Source organism: Vipera ursinii (assembly GCF_947247035.1).
Source record: "Vipera ursinii genome assembly, chromosome: 1".
In the NCBI taxonomy this organism is placed as follows: Eukaryota; Metazoa; Chordata; class Lepidosauria; order Squamata; family Viperidae; genus Vipera; species Vipera ursinii.
In genome coordinates this window covers 145,870,646-145,897,253 of record NC_139512.1, presented here as the reverse complement: position 1 = coordinate 145,897,253, position 26,608 = coordinate 145,870,646, and the positions used below count along the sequence as shown (strand labels likewise).

The window sequence follows — 26,608 nt, the reverse complement described above, 5'->3', positions numbered from 1 at the left end:
CATAAACATTTATGGGGGGGAGAGATTCCCTACTATAACGAGGTTACTATTTTAATCATGCTTAAATTAAACAATAAGTATGACAACATCACTAACTTAAAGCTACCCTGAAGACAAAGTAAACTTGCAAAGATATTTAGAGGTGCCCATTTATTGTTTTTCGTGAATGAAAGGAGTGTAACATGGCAGGTAGAAAAGAGGCAGTGGAAATGAAAGAGGGGTTTTATTGTAATTCTTTGAACTAAAGTTGAAACACACATTTTCCACTGTGAAGAGACAACAGACCTGGCCAGAAAGCAGCACACGAACTGTGACAACTGTGACAATTTAACTGCTGTGACTACTGGGCATCCGTGCATCAGGCAGACAAATAAGAACAAGATTTGTGCAAAGCTTAGAATGAAAACTCAATGAGCATTGTGTATGTATCTATGTGTGCAAAATTAAATCCTGTAAGGCAGTGCTATTGATTTGCAACTGATCTTTTTTGTTGGGGAGGGGAAAAAAACATGGTTGGTTGACTTGGAAGTCTTTTCATGAGATAAGTAGAGTAGTTGTTTTCCGAAGACAAACAGACTGAGGATGGCCTTTGTCAATCTGGCCTGCTAGCTGGGGATTACAGAAGATATAACACCAGCTGCCTGCAATTAGTGCAGGTTCAAGTCCCACCAGGCTCAAGGTTGACTCAGCCTTCCATCCTTCCAAGGTAGGTAAAATGAGGACCCAGATTGTTGGGGGCAATTAAGCTGACTTTGTAATAATGCCGCTTGGGAGGGGGTGTGAAAGCCCTAATAAGCAGGCATATACATAGAATGAAGGCTACTGCTAAGCTTGTAAGCCGCCCTGAGTCTTCGGAGAAGGGCGGGATATAAATGGAATTAAAATAAAAAAAATATAATCTATTTGGGTCCTTGGTGCTCCCAGAGCTTGGTTGTTTTCTTGCACACACTTCATTACCCAAACTAGGTAACATCTTCAGTGTTAGTACGGAGTGAGGTTTACTCTCAGTTTATATACTGCAGATATCGAGATGATATTATAACCGATCATCTGGAAGGGACTTAAATTGGGAAAGATAGATCTACAAAAATGTTAGCTTGTTAGTCCCTTCAACATAGTAAAGGTTTTGATTAAAGCTAAAAACGTTGCTAATCCAGCACTCTGTTATTTAAAATGGTCAAACAAATATCACTGCTTGTGTCCTCCACCATTCAGAAGTCTTGATACAAGATTGGTATAATTGAGAGCCAGTTTGGTCTAGTAGTTAAGGCACCAGAAAGCAGATGACCGTGAGTTCTAGTCCTGCTTTAGCCCTGAAAGCCAGTCCCTTTCTTTCAGCCCAACTCAACCTCACAGGTTTGGCGGAAAATAGGAGGAAAAAGATGTGTTAGATATGTTCGCCTTCTCGAGTTATTTGTAAAGATAATGAAGATGGGATATAAATATAGTAAATAAATCTACGCTCATATTATCTTTAATAACCTATAAACGCCTATCCTCTCTACCGCATACACTCACGTGCATTGAAAGCACAGACCAGTTAGTCTGGACATCCTGTTTATAAAAATCCCTTTGGCTCTGCTCATCTCAATAAAACTCTTACAAAGTAAACAATAAGATGACTGCATTTAACTCCCCGGATCTTAGAGATGGGGGCCTAACAGAAATTGAATCTCAACACCACTGAGGGATATCAAGAGCAAATCAGCTCAGTGACTATCAGACAGGCATTGCAGAATAAATGTTATAACTTTCCACCCAAAAAAGACAGAACTATATATTTTGAATTAATGCTTTTGTTATTATCAATTGCCTAAGCTGTATTTTGCAGAGCAAAGTCCTGTGTTATTGGTTATAAAATTATAGGTGTTGTAATATATGGCTCTGCGGTATGTTTCGAAATCACCAAAATAATTTCAATCCTGGTAAAATGTTTCAAACATTTTAATCTGCTTAATAAAACTCAATAGGAGATTTATTGGGAAAGTCAGTTCTTACCCTTTGACTTTTTGAAGGAATTCAGTGTTCAGTTTGGCAGGCAGAAAATCCATCAGTTAAAAGGAGCTTTTATTATTATCTGGGAATTATGATGTATAGGTTGAAAAACAAATAAGCTGACATTAGTAAATTGAACATTGCAGCTTTCTTTCCCCTTCCATTTGATGTGCATGCTTAAGTACTCTTTTTTTTTTTAGGTGATACCCATCATTAACCTAACACACTAATTTCTGGTCACAGCATCTAGTTAACTTTGACTGGTCCCAACAAAGTTCTGCTAGTTAATATTTGGATGGAAAACCACTAGGAAATCTCCAGGCCATGGGATATACTGGGAAGCTGAAAAAATATTCCATAACAGCAATGGAGTTGCTGAATTCTATTCCATTCCAATGAAAGATTTGAGAAAAACAAGGACATAGGCTGTCTCCTGCAATTACCAGGAGCTGAAGTCAAAGAATAACAATTCCTTCAGTAAGCAGAGCAAAAGGGGGCAAGAAATCGTTCAGTGACTGGTGAGATTGAAATTTGGAACCCTTTTTTTTCCATTTGTCTTTTGGGATAGGATATTGTCACAAAAATGGATATACTAAATTTATCGAAAGTTTAAATATTTATATTCCAATTCAGAGCTGCAGAAACAAAACTGCAAAATCAATCTCATGGCATCTAAAATCATTATAGCTCAAGATGACTTATCCTGTCCCATATACTGTAACAAAAGATGCACCAAAGTCCAGCTATACAAGTTCCGGACAACTGTGAAGGAAGCAAGATTTCTAAAGTTGCAGATCTTCATTTTAGTTGAGGCTAGGCATGAACACTGCTTATTTATTTAGAAATAAATACAATCTGGAAAATCCATGCAACTTGGAGATCTGTTGTTCATTTTTAGCAATTCAACCTCTAGGACTGAAAGGTAATGTCTGGGCCAAAATCCCTCAGTGAACTTCCATGGCTAAAGGAAAGGTAGAACTAGTGCCAAGTCGGCATCTTACTACGAAACCATATTAGCCTTTATAATTAAGGATATCCAATCATCATTTCATTTATTGACACTTTATTGGGTCCTTAAGATAACAGCTCTAGCTCTTTGCTACTAGCCAGGCAAATACAGCTGCCCAGCCTGGTATAACTCAACACATGCTGGGAAAGTAGATGTTGCTCTGAATGAAACTAGCAGAATTATTATCGGGTGCCTTAAACTTTCCCCTCTAGATAAGATCTACCATTTAGCCAGCATTGGCCCATCTGCTGTTCACAGAGAAACAGCAGTATACAGAGAGAGACTCAAATCATTCATATCTAGACAACACTCTCTCTAAGGCCTATGACAGGGGTAGGCAACCTTGGCTCGTTTATGACTCGTGGACTTCAACTCTCAGAATTCCTGAGCCAGCGTTTGCTGGCTCAGGAATTCTGGGAGTTGAAGTCCACGAGTCATAAACGAGCCAAGGTTGCCTACCCCTAGCCTACGACTAGCTCATCAGAGACTAAAATCCAGGAAAAGCTGGGGGATGGAAGATTTTGAAGAATCTGAAAGCAGAGTGGATCTATGGAAAGATACAAAGAACCAACACTGGATGGAACCAATGGAGAAACTGACACCAGGGTTTGATGAAAGCTGCTAAGTATGGAAGTCATTAAATAGACTATGCAGGGTTACAAGAAGATCCAGAGACATTCTGAACAAATGGGGCTATCTGGTGGCTTCTGCTTTTTGCAGTTGTGATGATAAGGAGACAATACATATGTATACCTGTCCTTTGTGTCCTGATCAGTTTACACTTGAGAATCTCTTGGCAGTGCAACAGACCACAGTGTTGCTAGTTTCTGGGCAAGATTTGTTTAATTTGTATTTATTTTAATCTTGTACTTCAAATTTTAAACTTTATGTCATTATAGCATGCTTTATTTTGTGATGCTTGTAACATGAATAAACAAACCTGACTTTTATTCCTTGCTTTTTCCTTCAAATTAATTCCAAGAGTTTACTAGTAGTAATTGCCACATTAACAGTTGAAAAGTCAATTTCTGCTCTGGAAGTAGACCTTTTAGCACAACATGTATAAACAACTTAATAAAAAAAACCCCGAACTACCCTCCACTTTAAGTGAAAATGCTATCCATCCACTCAGTCCCCTTAACTCAGAACTGAGAATAATACCTATAAACAAACAAAACACAAAATAAATATTCAGGTAACATATAGCACTACTGTCAACGAATAATAGTTAGTTCAGATGGGCAAAGACTAATATTATATTGATGTCAGGCTCCAAAAACCAAGAAAGGCGTGAAGCAATTTCATTTATTGCTATTTTGCCCATAGACAGAAATCTTGCCAAACTAAAGCAAGCTAGTTATATCATTAAACATGTACTCTCATCACTCCCAGGACGGAGCTATTCTGACTCCTTTCCACCCACACAAAATGTCTTTCACTCCTCTTGAATGCACTTCCCTCCCTCCTGGGAATGCAGACTAAATTCCATCACAATTGGATGTTTTTGAGGACTCTGAAGTGTTTTCCTTTGTTTTTATTAACTCTTTTTTTAAAAAAAATAAAGATGGTGACTGTGTGTAACTGCTGGATGTGGGCTCAGAAGATACCGGTGAATGGCTTTTAGATGGATGGACTTAGAAGACTGTGGTTGGGTTGATGATTAGCATCATTTTGTGGTTCAGGTATCAGAATGAGTTCTTGGGAGGGGGATCTATGGACTTCTGGAGGATCAGAATAGGAAGACTTTTCAATGTCTACATGAAGCCGCTAGAACAGGGGTAGGCAACCTCAGCTCTTTTATGACTCATGGACTTCAACTCCCAGAATTCCTGGGTCAGGATGACCCTGCGCTAGAAGGTCAACCATCAACATAGGGCCAGGTATCATCACTACACAGATGATATTCAGCTTTGTATCAAAATCCCTGGCTATGATGTTGTTAAGATTTTGTCCCAGTCCAGGTGGCTGTTGGAATCCGAATCTGAATAGGATGTGGGAACAGACTTAAACTGAATCCCAGCAAATCCAAGTGGGTATGTCCATAGAGCATCTGATTCTGGCAATTTTCCATCCTTAATTCTGAATGGGGTTGTATTTCCTCAGACATAGCTGCTGTGCCATTTGCAGATTTTCCTGGATTCACAGCTCAAAAAACAGATGGGCAGCTGTGACCAGGATGGCTTTTGTGCAGATACATCTTGTGTATTAATCATGCTGTTTCCTCAAAATCGTGTCCTGGTTACTTCACATGCGGACTATTACAATGTACTCTGCACAAGACTTCAATATGTAGGACAGGCATGTCAAACGTGCGATGTCACATGACGTCGCGTGACGTATTGTGACTTTTTCCCCATTGCCGGCAATGGGGTGGGCGCAGTTTCAGTATGATGCATCCGGCCTGTGGGCCGGCAGTTTGACATGCCTGATGTAGAACATTCAGAAGCTACAGGAAACAGCAACACAAATGTTTACAAGTGTACCTTGATACATCCATATAAGACCTCTTCTATGTGGAAGATGAAGTAGGCTTCCAGGTGCAATTCAAGGTGCTGATTATTATCCACAAAGCCCTACATCAGGGGTGTCAAACTCAATTTCATTGAGGGCCGCATCAGCATTGCGGTTGCCCTCAAGGGACCGGGTGGGCATGGCCAGGGTGGGCGTGGCCTACTGGGTAGGCATGGCTAGAGTGCGTATGGCCTACTGGGTGGGCATGGCCAGCTCTACATCGTTCGCATCAAGGGTGCCTATGGGGGCCTGGGCAGGAGTGGGACAGATCTGAGGGTCTCTGGCAGAAGGAGGGTCTCTGGGCCAGGGCCAAGGCAGCGGGGACCGTTCCCTCACTGTTTCCAAGATGGCTTCGCAGGCCACATGAAACCACTTTGCGGGCCGGATCCGGCCCCCGGGCCTTGTGTTTGACATGTCTGCCCTACATAGCATAGGAAATAGCACTTGTTCTCTATTGTTTCTATTCTGTAAGGTCTAATAGATTTGGCCTGCTTCAGGTCCCATTTATAAAAATACCGTCTTATGGGACCTAGTAGGCATGTTGCCTTCTGTGTCATGGCATCTACCCCCTGCAATAGCTTCCTTGAACAGCATCCTTGGAGATTCAAACAGCCTCAACCACGTTTTCCTTAAAAATGAGTATTATTCTCTGTTTAAGCGAAGACTAGTGAAAATGAGATGTATGAATGATAGGAAAAAATAGAAGTGAGGTTGTTTTTTTTTACTACTGTCAAATTTAGGCTCACATATGTGTGGGAGGTGACTCTTCATATGTAGTGTCATTTCTTGGTAGATTATGGAACTAACAAATATAAATCAAAACCTATTCTGCAGATTTGGGGAGGAGGGTATTAAACCTACAAGGCCTAGAGGGATTAGGCCACAGAAATGAGTTGTAAAAAAAACCAGGCAAGTCTAGACTTCACATTTTCAAATATTCATAATTACAAGAAATAATTAGGAAAGGAAGATTGGAATTTTTGTACAGTTTTCAAGAAAAACTGGATTACTTGACTGCCAATGTTTCTTTCTTATTTAGCATACTGTGGTTAAGAAGTAGCACAGTATCTGATAGTCGATTAAATCCTTTTATAGATAATCCTTAATTATCTATGAAGTTTTCCATAGATAATCTAGTCTACGATCAGCAAAAAACTTGAAGTTTGGGGTTGTTCAACCCATAAAACATCGGCATTACTCCAGGTTTCTAATAGAGTGCTAAACCATGGCTTTCAGATCAAACCAGTTATTCACACTTGGTCATTTTTTGAGTTGCTTTAATTCAAAGTATATATATATACTTTGCAATAGGCTCTGGCAAATGACATTTTAATCCGAAGCCACTGCATTTTTTCACAGTATATAGCTTGCTGATTTGATATCAAAGTGAAAGCAGTTTGACATTGTTCTATCATAGAATATGATGACCCTATTGTAATTTTTTTCTATTGGAGTGTAATTGCAGCAGACAGAATGAAACCACCAAGCAGTTTTATTGTTGAGATTGTTGATCTTAAATTCAGGAAATAAAGATTAAAATACCCACACAGCCTAGAAGCTCATTAGATAGTCATGAATATGTACTACAGTGTGATAATCTATCTCTCAGAGGCTGGGAAACTTCAGACTAGTCTCTTCATGTTTGTTTCAAAAATGCCATTATTTTATAGGATAGTCTCTAAAACTTTGCTACCATTCATTCAGTTAAGCCTGGCATATATGAGATATGGAACCAGCATACTTCTCCAAACAATTCAAGTCTTTCTATTCATTGAAGAAGACTATCTACATCTTCCCAAGTTTCTGCTGAATCTTTATCCACACCAGATGAGGCCAAGAACCACAGATAAGAAAGTTGACCATCGGGACATGATAGTTTCTGGTGGCGTCTCCAAACATGATCAGCAGTGTTAAACTTTACGGACCCCACTGCTGGATGGCTTATGATAGCCACTATGTGGCTTAAATTAACCTGGCTTATTTTTACATAACTTGTGAAAGAGATTATCACTTGCACCAGCAAATATCCAAGGAACATAGTAACTTAAGGAACACATAATATTTCACATTGGAAAGACATCTGGAACAAATCGGCTTCTTTGATTTCTTCCTCCAAAGATCAGCATTTATCACACATGCTCCTAGACAAGCATCTGCCAAAAAACCAACCAGATGGATAAGATAAAAGGAAATAGACTTATTTGCAAATATTAAGAGAAAGGCAAAATGGGATCTTCTAAAACACGGGTGTCAAACTCGCTGCGTCACGCGACATGTCACGACATATCATGACTTTTTTCGCATTGCCGGAGCTGGGGTGGGCACAGCCTCGGTATGATGCAACCGGCCTGCGGGCCAGCAGTTTGACACCCCTGTTCTAAAACAAGGGCCAATTGCCAGCAAAACCTATTGAGAAAAGCAATCAACAAAACAAGTAGAAGTTATTTTCTTAGGTCATTCTCTGCAGCCTAAAGAGAAATGGCGGGTACTTACATGAAAATGATAGCAACCAAGTAACAAGACCAGAGGAGGTGAGCAAAGCTTACGGTAAGTTGTTGACAAGAGGAAAGGGGGAAACAAAGACTTAATCAACCCAGTACTTTAAGACTCAAGGTCTTAATCAAGGTTAAGAAAAAGGGGGGAAAACCTACACCTAAATCTTTCATCCTATTTCTACAGCATTGTAGAAATTGTAATTGCACACAGCGCTTCCACCCCTGAAAGGAACCAAGGTACATCACTTTCATGAAAAACAACATCTGCCCAGATTAAAGCAAGAGAACAATGAAGGGAATAATAAATATGAAAAGGGGGGAGGTAGGAACAGGATAAAGGTCACTAGGAAAATATTTCATAAAGAATGAAGTTTTTTTTTACAAAATTGGATCTAAAACACATCTTGGCCTTACTTTTTAAGGCAGACTTGCAAATACTAGGCTTTCATTTTATACTCAGTAGAAGAACCATGCTAATAAAGAGTAGCCAGCAATCAGGAGCCCGATAACACTTTTTCCACTAACACATTAACAAGTCAGTGCTTTCGTCAGCTGCAGCTCTCTCAGCTGCAGCTCTCTATCAGTTACACAGAGTGGCCTGACTGATGTTGGATTAAATTGGGGTCAGGCAGGGGAAGAAAATTGGGCATGACCGGTTGGTTATGCAGATGCACAGTTGTATGTGAAGACAGATTACAAGTGCCTCATCAATTAACAATTGTAATGGCTTAAAGACCCATTACAAAACTTCATTATAGACCTTCTTCCAAAAAAGAAACAAAGGAAAAAAAACCCACCTGAAACTACAACAGCCTTACTGATCAAGAAAAGGCAGACCTCATTCGTGTGTGTGTGTGTGTGTGTGTGTGTGTGTGTGTATCTCAAAAAAATAAAGGGAACACTTAAACAACACAATGTACTGTATTTAATAGTAGGATGTCTTATTTTCTGTTCCCTTTATTTTTTTTTGAGGTGTGTGTGTGTGTGTGTGTGTGTGTGTGTGTGTGTATAAACACATCTCTTCTGGGAGAAGAACGAAGCTGAAGCCACCATCCTTCTTGCGTGTAATTTGCAACTGCATAACTACCCTTTGTCCCCCCCCACACACACCCTTCCCTTGCTTCACCTCAATTTAAATCCCGCATCAGTTTAACCACTATATGATGAAATGAGCTACAGTTCAATAAAGCTTACACTTTTTAAGGCTTATTCGTTGGAAAACATGCTACCAGATTTCTCCTGATTTTCGAGCTTCCATTTATATAATTTAAATGTTAAACCTTACCAGGTATTTTTGTTTGTTCGTAAAGCTGGTGTCTATAAATTAATCCTTAGAGGAACAGCAAGACAGAAGGCAAAACTGTCAATGACGAGATCCACGAAGAAGGAATCCCCCGCTTGGCACTTCAGATTATCTTCGCCCATAATTGCAGGCAACTGACCCATTCTGTTTTCTACCAAGAAGATTGTGAAAGAAGAATGAAGAGCGGCTTATTTTGATGGTTTTACCATCAGTGGCATCAGCAGGGGATTCGGGGGAATTCAAAAAAGTAAAGCTGACGGCTATGTCCGTGTCCCCAAAACCCTAACCCCCTTTTTCTCTGTTTCATGTATTTGACACACATAAAAAGGGGGAAAGTTTCACTCGAAGTCATGGCTGCCATCTTTATTTTATTTTATTTTGAACCCTTGGTGCGATTCTCCCAGCAATATCTGAAAGTACAACAATGATCAAAGCGGCGCTGCATCCACATTAAGGAATAGAACATCTATCTGAGGAGAGAGGGGAATACAGTATAAAATAAAGGGGCTGAAACCTGCCAGGGCTTCCTTCTTCCAGCCCTATAATGCAAAAAAAGGGGGAAAAATACAACAACAAAAAAACACCTCCAACCAAGAAATAAGGTTCCTCTTAAATGCCTATAAAAGGCAGGATACCTTCAAGGAGGGAGAGAGGGGGAAGAGGCACATGGTGCTTCTAAACAGATATATCCTCTTCTCATTTACAGTATATGAACAATTAATTGCCTCCACTAAAGGTCACCTTTATCACCGTTTAAAACTCTTTGTCGGCATCTTGTCAGCTTTTAATTATCTCACCCATGTCATGATTGCAAATTTGCAATCCTCAACTCTGCTCCATAGCAGAGGCCCTTGCAGGGTAATTAACTTCTGTATTATTAACCTGCAGAAATCAATGCTGTTCACCTTTACTCAGCAGGCCCGCCAAGGTGCGCAGCAATAGCCCAAGACTGACGCTCGGATGCAGGAAAGCATGAGGAAGCCCTGCTGTCGCTGCTCCTAATCCTACATTTCACGCAGCTTGTTTTCAAGCCTTCCGGAGAGACCAGGAAAAACATTTCCTCTCCCACTGAAATCGGACCATGTGAACCCTTACACATATTCTCCAGCTGAAAAACACCCCCACCCCAAAAGGGCTTGCATTTCAGTTTATGGCAGGAATCCCATGCTTGAGTACTGACGAGGCCCACCCAGATTCTGTCCTGTAAGTGACTCCTTCTGGATTTCTACACAGATAATACACCCAGCAGTTAGCTAACACCCTAGTCATGAAGTCAGGAGGAATTACATTTGGAATGTATGCGAAGTGAAAGCTAATTAAGGAATACATTGCCTCTTTGGATTCAGAGTAAAGCAGAACCTGCAAAGCACTCAGCTGCTATGATAACCTCGGCAAGGGCCAATACAGGTAGGCCTTGACTTCCAACCATTGTCAACTGGCTCATGTTTATGATGGTCGCAGTGTCCCTGGGATCAAGCAAATCACATTTTGCGACCTTCTGACGAGCAAAGTCAGTGGGAAAGCCAGATTCACTTAACAACCGTGTTACTAACTTAACTACAGGGATTTGCTAACAACTGTGGAAAGAAAGATCTTAAAATGCGGCAAAACTCACTTAACAACTCTCTCACTTAGCCACGGCAATTTTGGATTCATTTGTGTTCATAAATCAAGGGCTCACATAGTAAATGTTTTAATACACTCACATCTTGCCTTTTCCCTATTGTGCAATTCAGTGGCCTTTAGGGCTCTGAAACCAGACCTTATAGGTTCAACCATCAAAACCTTGAAGGTTATGCCCAGGAACTTCCAAAACTACATTATAAACGAAGGATGGGAAGCCTATGGGACTTCCTGATGTTGCGGACTCTTCCCAACAGCCCTCGTCGCTGGCTATACCGTCTTGGCTGTTGGGAACCACAATTTAGCAAGATCTGGAGGAACATCATTTCTTCAGTCTGGTCACAGACTAACTTCCAGAGTAGAGCAAGGTTAGACTTCCATAGGATCCAGGTCCTTGATTTTGCTTAGTATCCCAGAAAACAGTGAGCCCTGACCTAACCTACTTGGCTCTGCGTGGGTCAGTAGAATAAATCAGACTCCACTTTCCTCCCCCACCCACTTCCAAAACCTTCGAGTTCCAAGAGCCATGCCTCACTTCTGGTGGCCATAGCCACAGTCTCTCACAGCTCTGCCTCATCAATGAAACCTCAGTCTTCCCCGCCATGCAAAATCCTGGACTTCAGTTTTTCTATTGCCAAGCAGCTTTGTTTCCGCTGCTTCTTCCATTCCTTTGAAAGAGAAGGCCAGTTCTCTTCACAGTCCTTCAGCAAGGCAGTTCCCCGTGCCCCAAAGGATGGGAAAGCATCTGTCCATCAAGAGTCCTTTGCCCTACTAAGCTGAATGCCATGGAAACAGCCTTTTCCTTCCCTCCCCCCCCCCAAAGTGAGATTAAGGGTGTCCTCTTCCCTTCTCCAGGCCTCAAGAGGCAATCTGCAGAACTCTCATTCAAAACACATTTCTTTCTTGACATTTGTGGTTTCGGAAGACAGCTTCCACCCTACAAAAACAGCAGAGAAAGAAGAAGCTGACAGAACACACAGAGCGCATTTCACAGAACAGTTAACGTAGCATAGGAAAAGGAAAAAAGTTAGGAGTCCTAACTATCTCCAACATTTTGAACAGCTTTAGCCAATACATTGTTTTGTTTCTAAGTATCTACACTGCACGTCTTTCTTTTTTTAAAAAAGACACAGCAGAATCCAAAGATTATTTGACCACTCAAAGTCGCCTCAAACTGGCAGATGGGGGGAGCGTATAAATTTAATTAATAAATAAATAAATTTCAAAACGATAGCTTATCAGTTCACCAATTACTGGGGAAAAAAATCCAACACAATAAGAGTTATTGTGCAGGTGGTCCTCAACTTACAAATGAGCCCAAAATTTATGTCGTTAAGTGAGACCTTTGCTAAGTCAATTTTGCCCCAATTTACGACCTTCCTTGCCACATCAGTTAAACAAATCACTGCACTTTTTAAATTAGTAACAGGGTTGTTAAGTGAATCTGGCTTTCCCCATTGACTTTGCTTGTCAGAAGGTTGCAAGAGGGGAATCACGTGACCCCGTCATAAGTATGAGTCAGTTGCCAAGCATCCAAATTTTTATCACATGACTATGGGGATGCTGCAACAGTTGTAAGTGAAAAATGGTCATAAGTCACTTTTTCAATGCCGCTGTAACTTTGAACGGTCACTAAATGAAATGTTGTTATGTTGAGAACTAAACCCTATACAACTGTGAAGGGTCTGGGCTTTTCCTTCATTTTTTAAAAAAATTCTATTTCACACATGGAAAATCCTCCTCTCTGTTTTTTGGGCTGAAAGCCTCCACGTGATTTCCGCTAGATCAGGGGTGTCAAACTAAATTTCATTGAGGGCCGCATCAGCATTGCGGTTGCCCTCAAGGGACCGAGTGGGTATGGCCAGGGTGGACGTGGTCTACTGGGTGGGCATGGCTAGAGTGCATATGGCCTACTGGGTGGGCATGGCCAGCTCTACATCGTTTGCATCAAGGGTGCCTATGGGGGCCTGGGCAGGAGTGGGACAGATCTGAGGGTCTCTGGCAGAAGGAGGGCCTCTGGGCCAGGGCCAAGGCAGTGGGGGCCGTTCCATCACTGTTTCCAGGATGGCTTCGTGGGCCACATGAAACCACTTTGCAGGCCGGATCCGGGCCCCGGGCCTTGTGTTTGACATGTCTGTGCTAGATTCAGGTGAAGGAATTGCAAAAGCTATTAATATTGTTCTGATGAGTCAACTCTTGCAGGGCTATTATCACCTTTCTTCCCTCCCCTTCACACAGTTCTCTAGATCAAGATCCAAAGGCTGAGGATACTTTGATCTTGTTATTATAATATTCTAATGGTGTATGTATAAAAAGAATGTACACCAGGGCGCATATATGTGTGAGAGAAAGAGACGAGACAGTCTGTATCAAGGATGTAGTAATAATTGCTATGTCAAGGGTACTTTACTTGATTGGGCAAGAAAATGTCATATCCTTGAGATAACTTGAACACTTTACATAAACACGGCGATATAGTTATCAAATATATACCAAAACAGATTATACTCATCAGAAGGAAACTCCAGCACTACTTTCATCAGGGAACCCTATTCTGATTTCCAATTGCTGTGCAATTCCAAGTGTCATGTTTGTAAAAGTGACTTTACACTCTTTTGCTGTTCGTTTCCACCCCCTTACCGCCAACCAAAAATCTGCAGCTGGTTCTGTTGGATGAAGCTGGAAACATCTGTAAGATCTTTTTGCTGCTCAAAACTAATCCCAACCCTAAACCTCCTATTATACATAATTCTCCAAAGCTTTAAGAGACAAGAAGGAATCTACAGTGTGTTTATAATTTAACACTTCCCAAGTAGCCATTTTCATTGATAGGTGAGGTCAGATACATCCAGAAAATCACGGACAAATCAAACAGAAACCACTCTCCCCCCAGGCTTTCTTCCAAAATGACTAATTTCTCAATACCCAATTCCATTATGAAAGAAAAAGAAGAACTTTGCAGATGAATTAAAAATCTTTCTATAAAGCAAGAAACAAGCATGTTTGTGTATTGCCAAAATGCTTCCCTGTGCAGCAAAGTGACCATTTCCCCAAGATATACATGAATTATTTTATGCCTTCAGCACATATAATATGCCATAACATTAAACAATGTAACTGTTGAACATTTAATTTTTTTATCACCATCTACTCAGTGGGTTAGGACGCTGAGCTTGTCGATCAGAAGGTCGGCAGTTTGGCGGGTCGAATCCCGAGTGCCGCATAACAGAGTGAGCACCTGTTACTCGTCCCAGCTTCTGCCAACCTAGCAGTTTGAAAGCACGTAAAAATGCAAGTAGAAAAATAGGGACCACTACGGTGGGAAGGTAACAGCGTTCCATGCACCTTTAGTGTCTAGTCATGCCGGCCACATGACCACAGAGACGTCCTCGGACAAGCGCTGGCTCTTTGGCTTTGAAACGGAGATGAGCACCGGCTCCTAGAGTTGGAAACGACTAGCACGCGTGTGCGGGGGAACCTTTACCTTTACCTTTACTTTTAGTATGGCAAAAAGCTAAAAGATATGTCTTGAATCAATATTCCCCCAGAGAGATAATTTCACTCCTTGGTGGGAGGAGAAACGCAGATATTACTAATTTTCAGTGGGGCAGGATAGGAGAACCTTTGGATATCTGGATCTTGGAGAGCCCAACTGCCGTGGAAGACTAACCTGCCCTCAAAAGGGTATAAAGGAGAACCACACGACTCTCAGGATGCCTTCTAGGATCTCCTTGGCACTTCTATGGCACCCAAAATATTATCTGAAAGATGCTAGTGACAGCTGCTTTGTTTTGCAACTTGCCAACTTTCCGTTTATCTTTTTAATTAAAAGAATTTTTTTCTTTTTCAGCAAGAAATTCCAAAGCAACCGCAACCACACACACACACACACACACACACACACACACACACACACACACGTATATATATATATATATACACCTCAACTTTCAACCAGTCATTTAGTGATCGTTCGAAGTGGCAACGGCACTGAAAAAAGTGACTTAGGACTGTTTTTCACGCTTATGACCACTGCACCATCCCTATGGTCAGGTGATCAAAATCTAGATGCTTGGCAACTGGTTCATATTTATGACAGTGGCAAAGTCCTGGAGTAAGATAATCCGCTTTTGCGACCTTCTGACAAGCAAAGTCAATGAGGAACCCGAATTCATTAACAACCGTATTACTAACTTAACAAATGCAATGATTCACTTAACAACTGTGGCAAGAAAAGTTGTAAAATGGGGCGAAACTCACTTAACAAATGTTTCACTTAGCAACATTTTGGGTCAATTGTGGTCATAACCTGAGGACTACCACCTATATCAGAGGTCCCCAACCTTTTGGGCACCAAGGACTGGTTCCATGGAGAGAGGTTTTTCTGTGGAGCAGAGGGGGCATGGTTTTGTGTGCTGCCTGCATCCTGCGGATGGGGCTTCACTTGTTTGTTCAGACCGGCTGCTGGCATGCTGCGGCCCAGTACTGGTCCACGGTACTGGACCTATATGACAAAGGAAAATCAGTGTGGCAATGTGAGATTCAGTTCTTAATCAGAATTCAAATCAGGCCCCCATACTGCACACTGTAGTTTATTTTGCACAACCTGTCCGATGAAATAAAATGATAACTAGAGAGGCAGTTTGGTTGGGGTTTCAGTTTAAAATTACTATCCACACTGCATGGACAATGACAATGTAAATGATATAGCTTGAAAGATGGTCCAAACCAGGCATAACAATAGCAGATTCATCCCTAGGTTAAAGTCTGTCCTCAAATTCTACACCTGGTTCACTCATTTTTGTGAGCTAATGACTTTTTGACAAAAGTATGGTTTAGCATGACACATAGGCTCAACTTACGTTTACAAAGACATTTTATATCTTCCCACAGAAACATCTAATGCTTTTCTGTTGTCTCTGAACCTACCTCAGGAAAATTATAAGAAATTAGTGCTGTCAAGAAATAAATTGTTAATTAAAAAACAAGACTGTTTTAAATGAAGACTGCAGACTAGTAAAAGTAATTTCAACTTCCACTCCCAAACTCATTTTGTAGGAAAATCAGCAGAGCTATCTCCTCTAATCGTGCTAAGATTTCATGATGTACTGAACAATTATTCTCTTCACAGGACAATTCACACTCAAGAAGGCCTCAAGACATAGTTATTGACCACCCTCATTGTGTTAAATGACTGTAAATCTTACCAAATGACATTATTAACTCTTCTTATGTCAATTTCTGCAAAAACACTAGACTAAATTGTGGCCTCCTCATAAATGGAACATAATTTTCTTGACACGCTTTCCCAAGAACACCTGCTTATATAGCTCACTCCAAGAATTATCACCGGCATCACAGTGCAGAGTCAGCATAAAAATAAAACTTAAGTCACATATAATAATAATAATATAATCGTCAGCATAATTACTAAATACAGTATATGTTATTTTACTTGCGGTAAAAAGAAAGATAAAGGTCTGATAATTAACCTCTGAAAGTAAAAAAACCAAAAAGTTCTTGGGCAAAAAATATGCAAAACGATACAAAAATATAACCCTTCCCCCCAAAAAATCCTAAAAGGGGGAACATTCACACAAAATCTAAACATATCACACACACATTTCAGCTACTCAGATTTTTAACATTAAATTAAACATTGTCCGTACAGAGTGATACTGATTACTTTTTCCGTTCCATTGATAAATAGCAAATCCAAAAGCCAACAGCAAAATGCATCAAGACTTCAAGAACAGCTTCCAACAAAGCTAAATCAACTTTTTGGCAGTGCTCCAAGCTCAATAAATTTAAACTTCTTCATATAAATTAATAAACTCTGGATTTTCAATATATAAATCAACATTATATGAACACTTTTACTTGATGATTCTATATGTTGCAAAACGTCAGCAAACTGTTTTGAGTAAATCACTTAGTAAAGTTCATGGTTAGTACGCCATGTGATCAAAGTCTATGACTAAACAATATTTATGAATCCAGCCATGGACTAATCAATTAAGACAAGCCATCACAAGTAAAGTAGTGGGGATATTTGCCAAATCCTACAGCAGCTAAAATATCCTCTCAGAGAGACATGTCTTCTCAAACCCTCTCTGGGTAGAGTAGATAAACTAATTAGATAGTAGCCTATCTTTAATTAGTTGACTAACTATTCCAACTGCACAACCCTCCTGTAGAAATTATACAAATTGTGGTTAGGCTCAGAAGGCTTCTCTCCACAAGTTACAAAAACAAGAGAGAAGAAAGTATCCCTGAAGCTACAGTGTCAATACATCACATCACAGCCACTTCAGGATTATTTGATAACCAACCTCAAAGGAATTAGGGTCCATTATGTTCATCCCTTAATTTAAACTAAGGGGTCAAAGACTTGCCAAGTAAGAGGTAGGTGTCTATTCCATAGGACTCTTAGCTGTGGTGCTATAGTGCTATATACCCTGCACACCCCATGCTGCAGCTCATCTTCTGCCTCCAATGAACTCCAGGAGAAAACTGCTGGTGTATCATCTCATACACTTCCTCCAAGCCAAGAAGGAATCACTGAATTCAGGCACATGTCACCCATCATACAATGCAGACATACGAAGTATACTCTGAGACTTTTGCTGGCTAGGCCTGGGCATTTGTTCACATTATGTCAGAACTTTAAACCAAAACCAAAACATCACCAAGCTAGAGAGGGTTGAGTTTGTAGATTTATTTGTAGATTTAGACTTTTAAAAGGGTGCGTATGAGAACTAATCACCTTAATCTGATCTCTGCTTGAAAAGCTCATTCTGGATCTTTTCCTAACGTCAACTCTACATTCAATAGCATAATGCATCATTCCTGCCAAAGAAGAAATGGGATGCTTCATGTGAAACACCCCTAACGTGTGAGACAATGATCACTTAATATCAGCAGCACCTCCTTAGACTACACAATCCTTTCCACAACCTCAGCCCTGGCTTCCTCCTTCTCCTCTCGCCACGTGTCTTCCTTCAGAAACATTAGGTTTTATTACAATTTGGGGGGGGGGGGGGAAGAGGGACACCCATTTGGAAACTTAACCGCATCTGCTATATTCTCTGGAGTCCCAGCCCCAAAGATTTTGTGCACAAGCCAGAAGAGCAAGAGCAATTCAGATACCCCCCCTTCTCTTGGCTCCCTTCTTAAATACGCAAATAGAAGAACAGAAAACATAAAGAGGAAATATTCAGAATAAGGAATGATGTAAGATCCAATGATGTGTTTCTGGCTGCACAAGGCCATTCTGAATAAGGCTGGCAAGAGCTATACAAGCCTCATTCACAGATGCGAACCGACATCACTTTTTTTATAAGCATACAAGGTATTTGGACAAAAGCATCCCCCCTCCGCTTAGTCTTCTTTTTATGTTTGTGAGAGGGGGTAGTAACTTGGAAATCATAAATGAAGGTGCCATTTCTTCAGAGATTAGTTTCCAGAATTAAATTAGTTTGGGGGGGAGTCATGTTCTGCACATTCTACCTCGTAAGATTTTGAGGTCATTTCACAATGATAGAAATGGCAGTCTGCACATATTCAAATTATCTTTCAACATAGTTTAACATGAATGTGATCTCCAAAGTCCCTTTCCACCCTTACATTTTTAGGCAGGTAATGAGAAATAAACCTGGAAGAAAATGCTAGCAAATCATCACTCACAATGTTCAATCAGTCAACAGATTGCACAATGCATCCTGAGAATGACAAATTGTCTTCTACTCCTTACTTGGTTTGCAAAAAGCAAAAGGACTTGGCTGTAATTAGTACTCAGACTGGAAACCATCAGGAGTTTATTTTTTTATTTTTATTTTAATCCCATTTATATCCCGCCCTTCTCCGAAGACTCAGGGCGGCTTACAATCTAAAGCACAAACCAATGTGCTTAGCAGTAGCCTTCATTCTATGTATATGCCTGCTTATTAGGGCTTTCACACACACACACCCAAGCGGCATTATTACAAAGTCAGCTTAATTGCCCCCAACAATCTGGGTCCTCATTTTACCTACCTCGGAAGGATGGAAGGCTGAGTCAACCTTGAGCCTGGTGGGACTCGAACCTGCACTAATTGCAGGCAGCTGGTGTTACTTAAGGAGGCATTAGCCCACTGCTCCACCAAGGCCTATAGTTACCAGAACTATAGGCCGTGTGGAAAAGTGAAAAGTAATTGCAAACCACTTTGATACTTTTCCCCCCAAAAAGAAAAAAGAAAAGAAAAACCCTGAACGTGCCATTGAGTCACAAAGAGACAAACTCAACTAAGAGATGATTTACTTTAACCAGTGATACAAAAACTTGCTTTGAAAAAGGGTTTTGACATGCATAAAGGAAGAGATACCGGTAACAAGACCCCAAAGGTCTAGCAAAACTTATATGTATAGTAAAAAAAAATGAATCCCTGTGAAATACAGCTAAATTTAATCATTTGACCTTATGGATCTTTTTTTCTCTCTCACTCTGAGATAGACCCAGCTCAGCTTCTTTGTTTCTCACTCTTTTTCCACAGGCAACACAAATTTTGGAGCAGCTAGCATCTTCTCCTGGCTGATTAGAAATTCTGTCATGATAACAAGAAGAAAGCAGAGTCTGCTGCTGCTGCTACTACTTTCTCGTTTCAAACACAGCTTAAATTAGGCAGAAACAAAGCAACCTTCTGCAGGCTTTGTTAATTGGAAAAGATACACCAGAATTGGTTGGGAAAAGATACATCACCATTCATTTTCAGATACAAGTATGAAAAATAAAAGGTCAGGCCATGCAGGTCAATGAAACTGGGGAAGCACTAGCAGGATTTTTTCCCCCCAATTTAGGTTGCTCAACCTTTTTCATTATCAAAAATGAGAGCTTTGACATTTCAGTCCTAAGTAGTATTGGAAAAACACAAATTACTTTGACTGCTGGATGCCTTCACGGTTATTCAACATGCTAATATTCTTCCACAAAGCATAGATTGTCAAAGGAAAGTGGTGCCAGGAAAATCTCTATCAATTCCACCAGCTCAGATTTTGTAAAAAGCAAGGCATCCAACCCCCACTATGCGGATCTGTTCCTTTATGACATTGCCTGGGAGTAAAGAAAGGGGTGGAGGGAAAATATAGAAAAGCATCTGTAGTTTCTACAATACTGCACATTGTAGTAAGCCTTGGTTCAATCCAAAGCTGGACCGATTATATGGTGGCTTAGGATAATGCAAAAACTTTGTCACTTATTCCATCACTCCTGTTCAACAATTTCTAATACTTCCTTTCAAAAGTTCTTTGAAATGCCAAGGGAATTTCTTAAATGGGTCAGTTTCCATCGTGTACTCAAAGCAATTAATGCTTGTAATTAGATCCAACAACCAGCTGCTTTGTGCACAGAATTCGGAATATAGTTTTGGGTATCACAAAAGTTATCAAGAAGAAATCCATGTTACACAGGGAACAAGGACAGGTGCCTACTCTGACAGGAAACATGTTAATTGACTCAGATGAACTCTGGTAATAAATAAGCCATCACTAGATTATTGGTTAGGCTTTAGTTTCCATATAGTGCAAAACCCTATTGGTTTTAAAACCAGAAGACAAAATCATGGTTTTAAAACCAATAAGGTTTTGCATGAACACACTGCAGCTTAGCCACTGATTTAAAGAAAAAATATCTTTTAAAAATATCTTCAAAAAAGGGGAAAATGGATCCAGAAAACTATAAACTTATCAACCTGACCTCAATACCTGGGAAGATTCTGGAAAAGATAATCAAACAACGAATCAGCAAACACCTAGAGCAGACATGTCAAACTCGCGATGTGACATGATGTTGCGCAACATATCGGGACTGTTTTGCTATTGCTGGCAATGGGGTGGGTGCAGCTTCCACGTGATGCATCCAACCCATGGGCCAGCAGTTTGACACCCCTGACCTAGAGGCAAACAAAGTCATAACCAAAACATAGGTTTGTCAAAAACAGATCATGCCAGACAAATCTTATTGCATTCTTTGACCAGGTGACAAAATTAGTGGACCAGAGAATGCTGTGGATATAATTTTCTTGGATTTCAGTAAGGTATTTGATAAAGTAGATCACAACCTACTACTTGATAAGATAGAAAAATGTGGGTTAGATAGCATCACCATCAGATGGATTCGTACCTGGCTGACCGGCTGTACTCAGCAGGTGGTCCTCGATGGAACTGCATCTACATGGAGGGAAGTGTCTAGTGGGGTGCCCCAGGCCTCTATTCTGGGCCAATGCTCTTCAACATCTTCATCAATGACTTGGATGAGGGGATAGATGGGGAACTTATCAAATTTGCAGATGATCCTAAGCTGGCAGGAATGGCCAACATTCCAGAAGATAGGGTTAAGATACATTGGGCGCTATTTAACAAAATGAAATTCAGTGGTGAAAAAGTAAGGTTCTACATTTAGGTAAGAAAAAACAAATGCACAGGTACAGTGTAGGTGGTACCTTGCTCAATAGCAGTAACTGTGAAAGGGATCTCGGAATCTTAGTGGACAATCACTTAAATATGAGCCAGCAGTGTGCTGCACCTGAGGGATAGAATCAAGATCACATGAAGTGTTAATACTACTTTACAATGCCTTGGTAAGGCCACACTTGAAATACTACATCCAGTTTTGGTCACCATGATGTAAAAAAGAAGTTGAGATGCTAGAAAGAGTACAGAGAAGAGCAACAAAGATGATTAGGGGACTGGAGGCTAAAACATATAAGGAACAGTTGCTGGAATTGGGTATGTTTAGTTTAAGGAAGAGAAGGATGATAGCAGTGTTCTAATATCTCAGGGGCTGCCACAAAGAAGAGGGAGTCAAGCTATTCTCCAAGGCACCTGAACACAGGACAAGAAGCAACGGATGGAAACTAATCAAGGAGAGAAGCAACCTAGAACTAAGGAGAAATTTCCTGGCAGTTAGAACAATTAATCAGTGGAACAACCTACCACCAGAAGTTGTAAATGCTCCAACACTGGAAGTTTTTAAGAAGAGACTGGACAGCTATTTGGCTGAAATGGTATAGGAATTCCTGCCAGAGCAGGAGGTTGGACTAGAAGACTTCCTACGTCCCTTACAACAACAACAACAACAACAACAACAACAACAACAACAACAACATCTCTAAGTGAAGCCTTTCTGAATTTTAATGACTTGCCATGAACTTACTTGTCAGCAGTTATCCAGAGTTCAGTTTTCTTTTACCCAGCTTTATGTGGACATCATGAAGCTCAAACTAGGCCCTCTAGCATGAAAAGCAACTCAATCTGTTCTTCTTCCTGCCCCTTTTAATGATTTTGGCAACAATGCCAGAATTTTTATTTTCATATAGCTTCTCTTATAGAAGAGTTCTTCTTTGGCTGATATTCTACATTTCTTAGCATGTTGTATAACAAATGCTTTTAGCATTTTTTCCTTGGCCAGCTACCCAGTAATATCTAGAAATGCCTTTCAGATGCATTAGCTGCCTTTTTCAAGACAAAAATGTCACCCACCTGTTACAGTAAACAGAAACCATCTTGACATTTTTATTTTCAGATTTACTTCACTTTACAAATTTAGTTTACTTTTTTACTTTCGGAGTTACTTTACAAAATTACTTTATATTTTACTCATTACATTTTTACTCTTTACTTCTACTTTCTGAGTGTAGAGTTTGTAATCTGTGAATATTTGTTTATACTCGTCTGAGATTTATTCAACAAAGCCATACATAGTTTTAAGCGACAGGTGAAGCTCTTCCTAAGTTATTGTCTCTAGAATAGCATGATGTTTAACTACCGGTAACTATTGTGGTTTGTAAATCACTATTACTTTTTGACTTAACATATGTGATTCTAGCCAACTCTGTCTTATTCAACAGGTGATGTTTAAGCAAATCAGATCTAACAATTTTATGCATGATGTCATGCAAACTTTATCTCCAAATACAGTTCAAAGGTCTACCCACTCTCTGTCATAAATATTATTAAAAGTTTCAGAACTGGTTCAAACCTCACAATAAGTCATAATTTGTTTGATAACAGATCACCCAATATCACAATGAGCTATGTTCATACAGTACACTGTCATAAGTCATGGATCCAAATCATAATGGCTGGGTTCATATAACATGCCAGGTCAAAATAATTAGTAGCCCAGATGTATGAATCAGATTTATAACACTTTTTTGTAAGACATAATGAGCACCAAGTAACCAATCATACCTTAACCTGGCACCTTACGCAAACCAGGCCCATGCAATTATTTAATGGCTCAATGTTTATGTTAACTGAGTAAACTGTAGTTTACGAGTGTGTCATAGAAATCTTGCTCTAATTCCTCAAGATCCTTTCTGTCTCAAAGTTCAATAACTATACAGATTACACACATCCTGGAAGTTTGCAGGTTCTTGTCAAGGCCTTTGGATTTTCCATATATTTAAAGAGCATGTTGAAAACGCCAATTTATTTTGAGGTGGCAGATCCCCATAAAGGAGAGACAAACAAAGCTACATGAGCAGGAGCCATGCAGCAATGAACAAAAAATAGTCAGATGCAGACATGCATGAGTAATGAAAGGCTTTGATAACAATACATCATATATCACTATATGTTTTATCACTGTTACATCATAATACATAATACAATCCTCTAGAACAGGAACAGATACAGGGTCTCACAGACGTCAGGATGAAAGTAGGCAGGGAAAATACTACCTTTATCTCTCAATCTACCTCCAAGAGTGCCCACCTACTTTAACATATTACAAAGTAGGTTAGGACTGAGAAGCTGGGGTCCCAAAATCACCCAGAGAGTTTCATGAACAAGTGTGGATTTCAACCTGGGTTTTCCCTGTGCTAGTTCATTACAGTATACTTCCCTGGCTCTTCTGCCTCATCAAACGCATGACATTACAGACATTAGCTCACTATTGTTTCCATTTAAAGAATAATTCCTTCTGTTGCATAGTTAATTGTTCCTCTTTTTTTTGCTTAATTTTACAAGACAGCGTCTAGCTAGATAAAGCTCCAAAACCAAGAGTGTTGCAAGTACAGACCAGAAGTAAAGGCAATTTTGTCAGCTTCCTTCAAGGCACTTTTTTTTCCTTTCTTGCTGGATATGCCTCCCTACTCCAATAGTATTTGTGCTTTGACAAAACTAGCATGCTAAAGGTTTTAAAAAGGAACTATTGTAACTCTACTGAGGACAAAATCCCCACCTCAAAGTTTTTGAGAATTGATACATCCTTCTTCTAAAACTAAGAATACAGACTAACCTCAGAAGCCACTTAAAAAAAACCCTTGGAAGCATAATGTTGCTTGCACATTCTACACAAATAAATGCCAAAGGATATAATCTCTATAGAGTTTTCATACTGTATTACAAAGTTGAATTCACAAAAAGGTGTCAAGAATAATAACAAATTAACTTCTTCAACATTTAAAGAAATACTGAGATTCCTTAGCATACATGGATTTGCAAAATACATAAAAGCTTGTGCCAAATGCCATGAAGGATTGACACTCAAAAGGGGGAAGCAATCTGTGGACTAAACATCACATCAATCTTTTACCCTGCTTCAATTGAAAATGTGGATCTAATGAGAAAAAAAACATTAGTTTCTTATATATACCATGTTACAGGGCGACACAGTTTTAAGATCCTTAATTTTTTCTGAAGCAAAAGTGACCACAACTCTTGTCTGTCTCAGGGCCACTGAGATGTGAATGCTGTCATCAATACGCAGTTTCTCTTAATCATTCAAGAAATAACAAGGAAAGCCCCAAGCCTCACTGCTTCCAGTGCACTAAAAATATATTCCCTATGAAGTACAATCCTTTTGTGCACTTTTACTTGAAATCAGTGCCACAAAGATCAGCCATGCTTGCTTGGGAGTAAAGGTGCATATAGAATAGGATCTCTTCCCTTGACTAGATTTAATAACCAACAAGGCGTGCAGGTTTCCCACCCAGATTCAAAGGGGAAATTATTTTCCCGGCTGTTCCAGGTTTTCCCCGACCGATTTTCCTCTTTCCAGCCCTGCTTGCAAACGAGACGCAGATCTTTGCTCGGAACAAACCAGCAGTTGGAAGTGAACGGCCGCCTGGAAGGCAATAACTTTAAGCGGAGCCCGGATCACAACCGGATTGTACACTTTTCAAACCCCGCAGGGGGGCTACACACCGTCCGTTTTGACGAAAGGCTGTGCCGGAGAAAGCCAGGCACTTATTTGCAGGTTCCCCCTGGTCCTTTCGCACATCCCCTCGCAAGGGGACAGCGACTCTCTCTCGCGAAGCTCGCCAATGGCCCCACTCCGCTTCAAACAATGGATCAGCTGCTGCAGAGACAGGGCGATTTCCGACGAACCATTCCGAGCCTTCCCCCCCCCCCCTTTGGGCTTACAAAATAAAAGCCCATCTAAAAATCGAGACGGAATGGGGACCCCCACCGCTCCCCCCCCCCTCGCTCTCCGCTGAGCCTGCCTGGCGCGTGCTGGAAAAAGGAGGTTAGGGGGGGGTGTGAAAAAAGAGAAGGGCCGACGGAAACCCCCCGTTTTCCGCCTCCATTGGGCTGTCTGCGCCGCGCTGGACCGGGATGGGGAGGGGAGGGGAATCGAAGCCCACTCGGTCCTCACTCACCAGCACCACGGCGAATCTCTCCTCCAGCTCTCCCGGCTCGGGCATCGGGAGCTTGAGGGGTAGGTTGTGCGCCCTGAAGTCCGTCTGTTGAGAGTCCATGCTCCCCGCATTGCCCATGGCGACGGCCCTTCCTCGAGGAAGGGGAGCAGGGGAGAACGGTCCACCTCTCCGGCCGGGTTTCTCCCGCCGGCTTTCAGCTCCAAACCGCCGTTCTTCCGCCAAGCTCCGCGCGCTGCAGCCGAGTCTTCCTCTGGCTGCTCCGGTCCTCCTTCCCCGCCCAGTCAGTCGCGCTCTCCTCTCCTCTCCTCCCCAGCGCCTCACGCGCGCAACCCCCCAAAATTTCAGAATTAGAGCCGCGGGGAGGCAAGGCGCACAGATCTCTGTCTCCCTCTAGGACCGGCCTTGGAAATGCCCGCCCTCCGCCTCCTCCCCAGCACAATCGGACTCCCCTTTCTTCCAGCCCTGGTGCGGGGAAGCCGGGATCTTAGCGGCAGCATGTTGCATGCTTTTCACTCCAAGCAGCCCGGGCTGGAAGACGCATGGCTGGGGCGGAGCGGTCCTCCTTAACAAGCCCGCTGATGGTCTCCGGACGGTCGGCTGCAGCCAGAGCCGGGCTCGCCTCCTCCCCTACCCCACGCAGCGCCTACCAAGCGCAACCCGTACAAGAGAACCAGCCGCCACACTCTACTACAGACACGGCGCACCGCAGCACAAAGCCCCCTCTGCTTCAGACACCTCCTCCGGAGCTTCTCCACGCCCCTGCCCCGAGGAGAGCTGGGAAGCGTAGTCCTCCTAGTAGTCCTTTAGCAGTAGTCCGCATCTGTCGACCTACCAGACTTTTTACCTTCTCCCTCCTAACATAAATATAATGAAATGCTTTCGTTTTTGTTTTGTTTTGAAGCGGCAGACTCGACTTCTGCCCTTTGCAAGCAGAAATATGATGTGCGTTACACTGATGAAAATGAGCTTTGGGATTTAGACTTGAACAACATCTTTTCCACAAAAGATTTGAGGTGTCCTGTTTTGAGATGCT

General features: G+C 41.2%; 1 protein-coding gene across 3 annotated transcripts in view; it reads right to left on the bottom strand.

Moving 5' to 3' along the window:
* FMNL2 (formin like 2) overlaps positions 1-26,235 on the bottom strand; it is a 195,134-nt gene extending 168,899 nt beyond the window's left edge. For all 3 annotated transcript variants that reach the window (XM_083350445.1, XM_083350446.1, XM_083350444.1), the window contains exon 1: positions 25,576-26,235. In XM_083350445.1, the coding sequence (XP_083206571.1) occupies positions 25,576-25,692 (117 nt within the window). In that variant the 5' untranslated portion in view covers positions 25,693-26,235. The remainder of the gene's footprint in view (positions 1-25,575) is intronic.
* Positions 26,236-26,608: the final 373 nt, after the last annotated feature.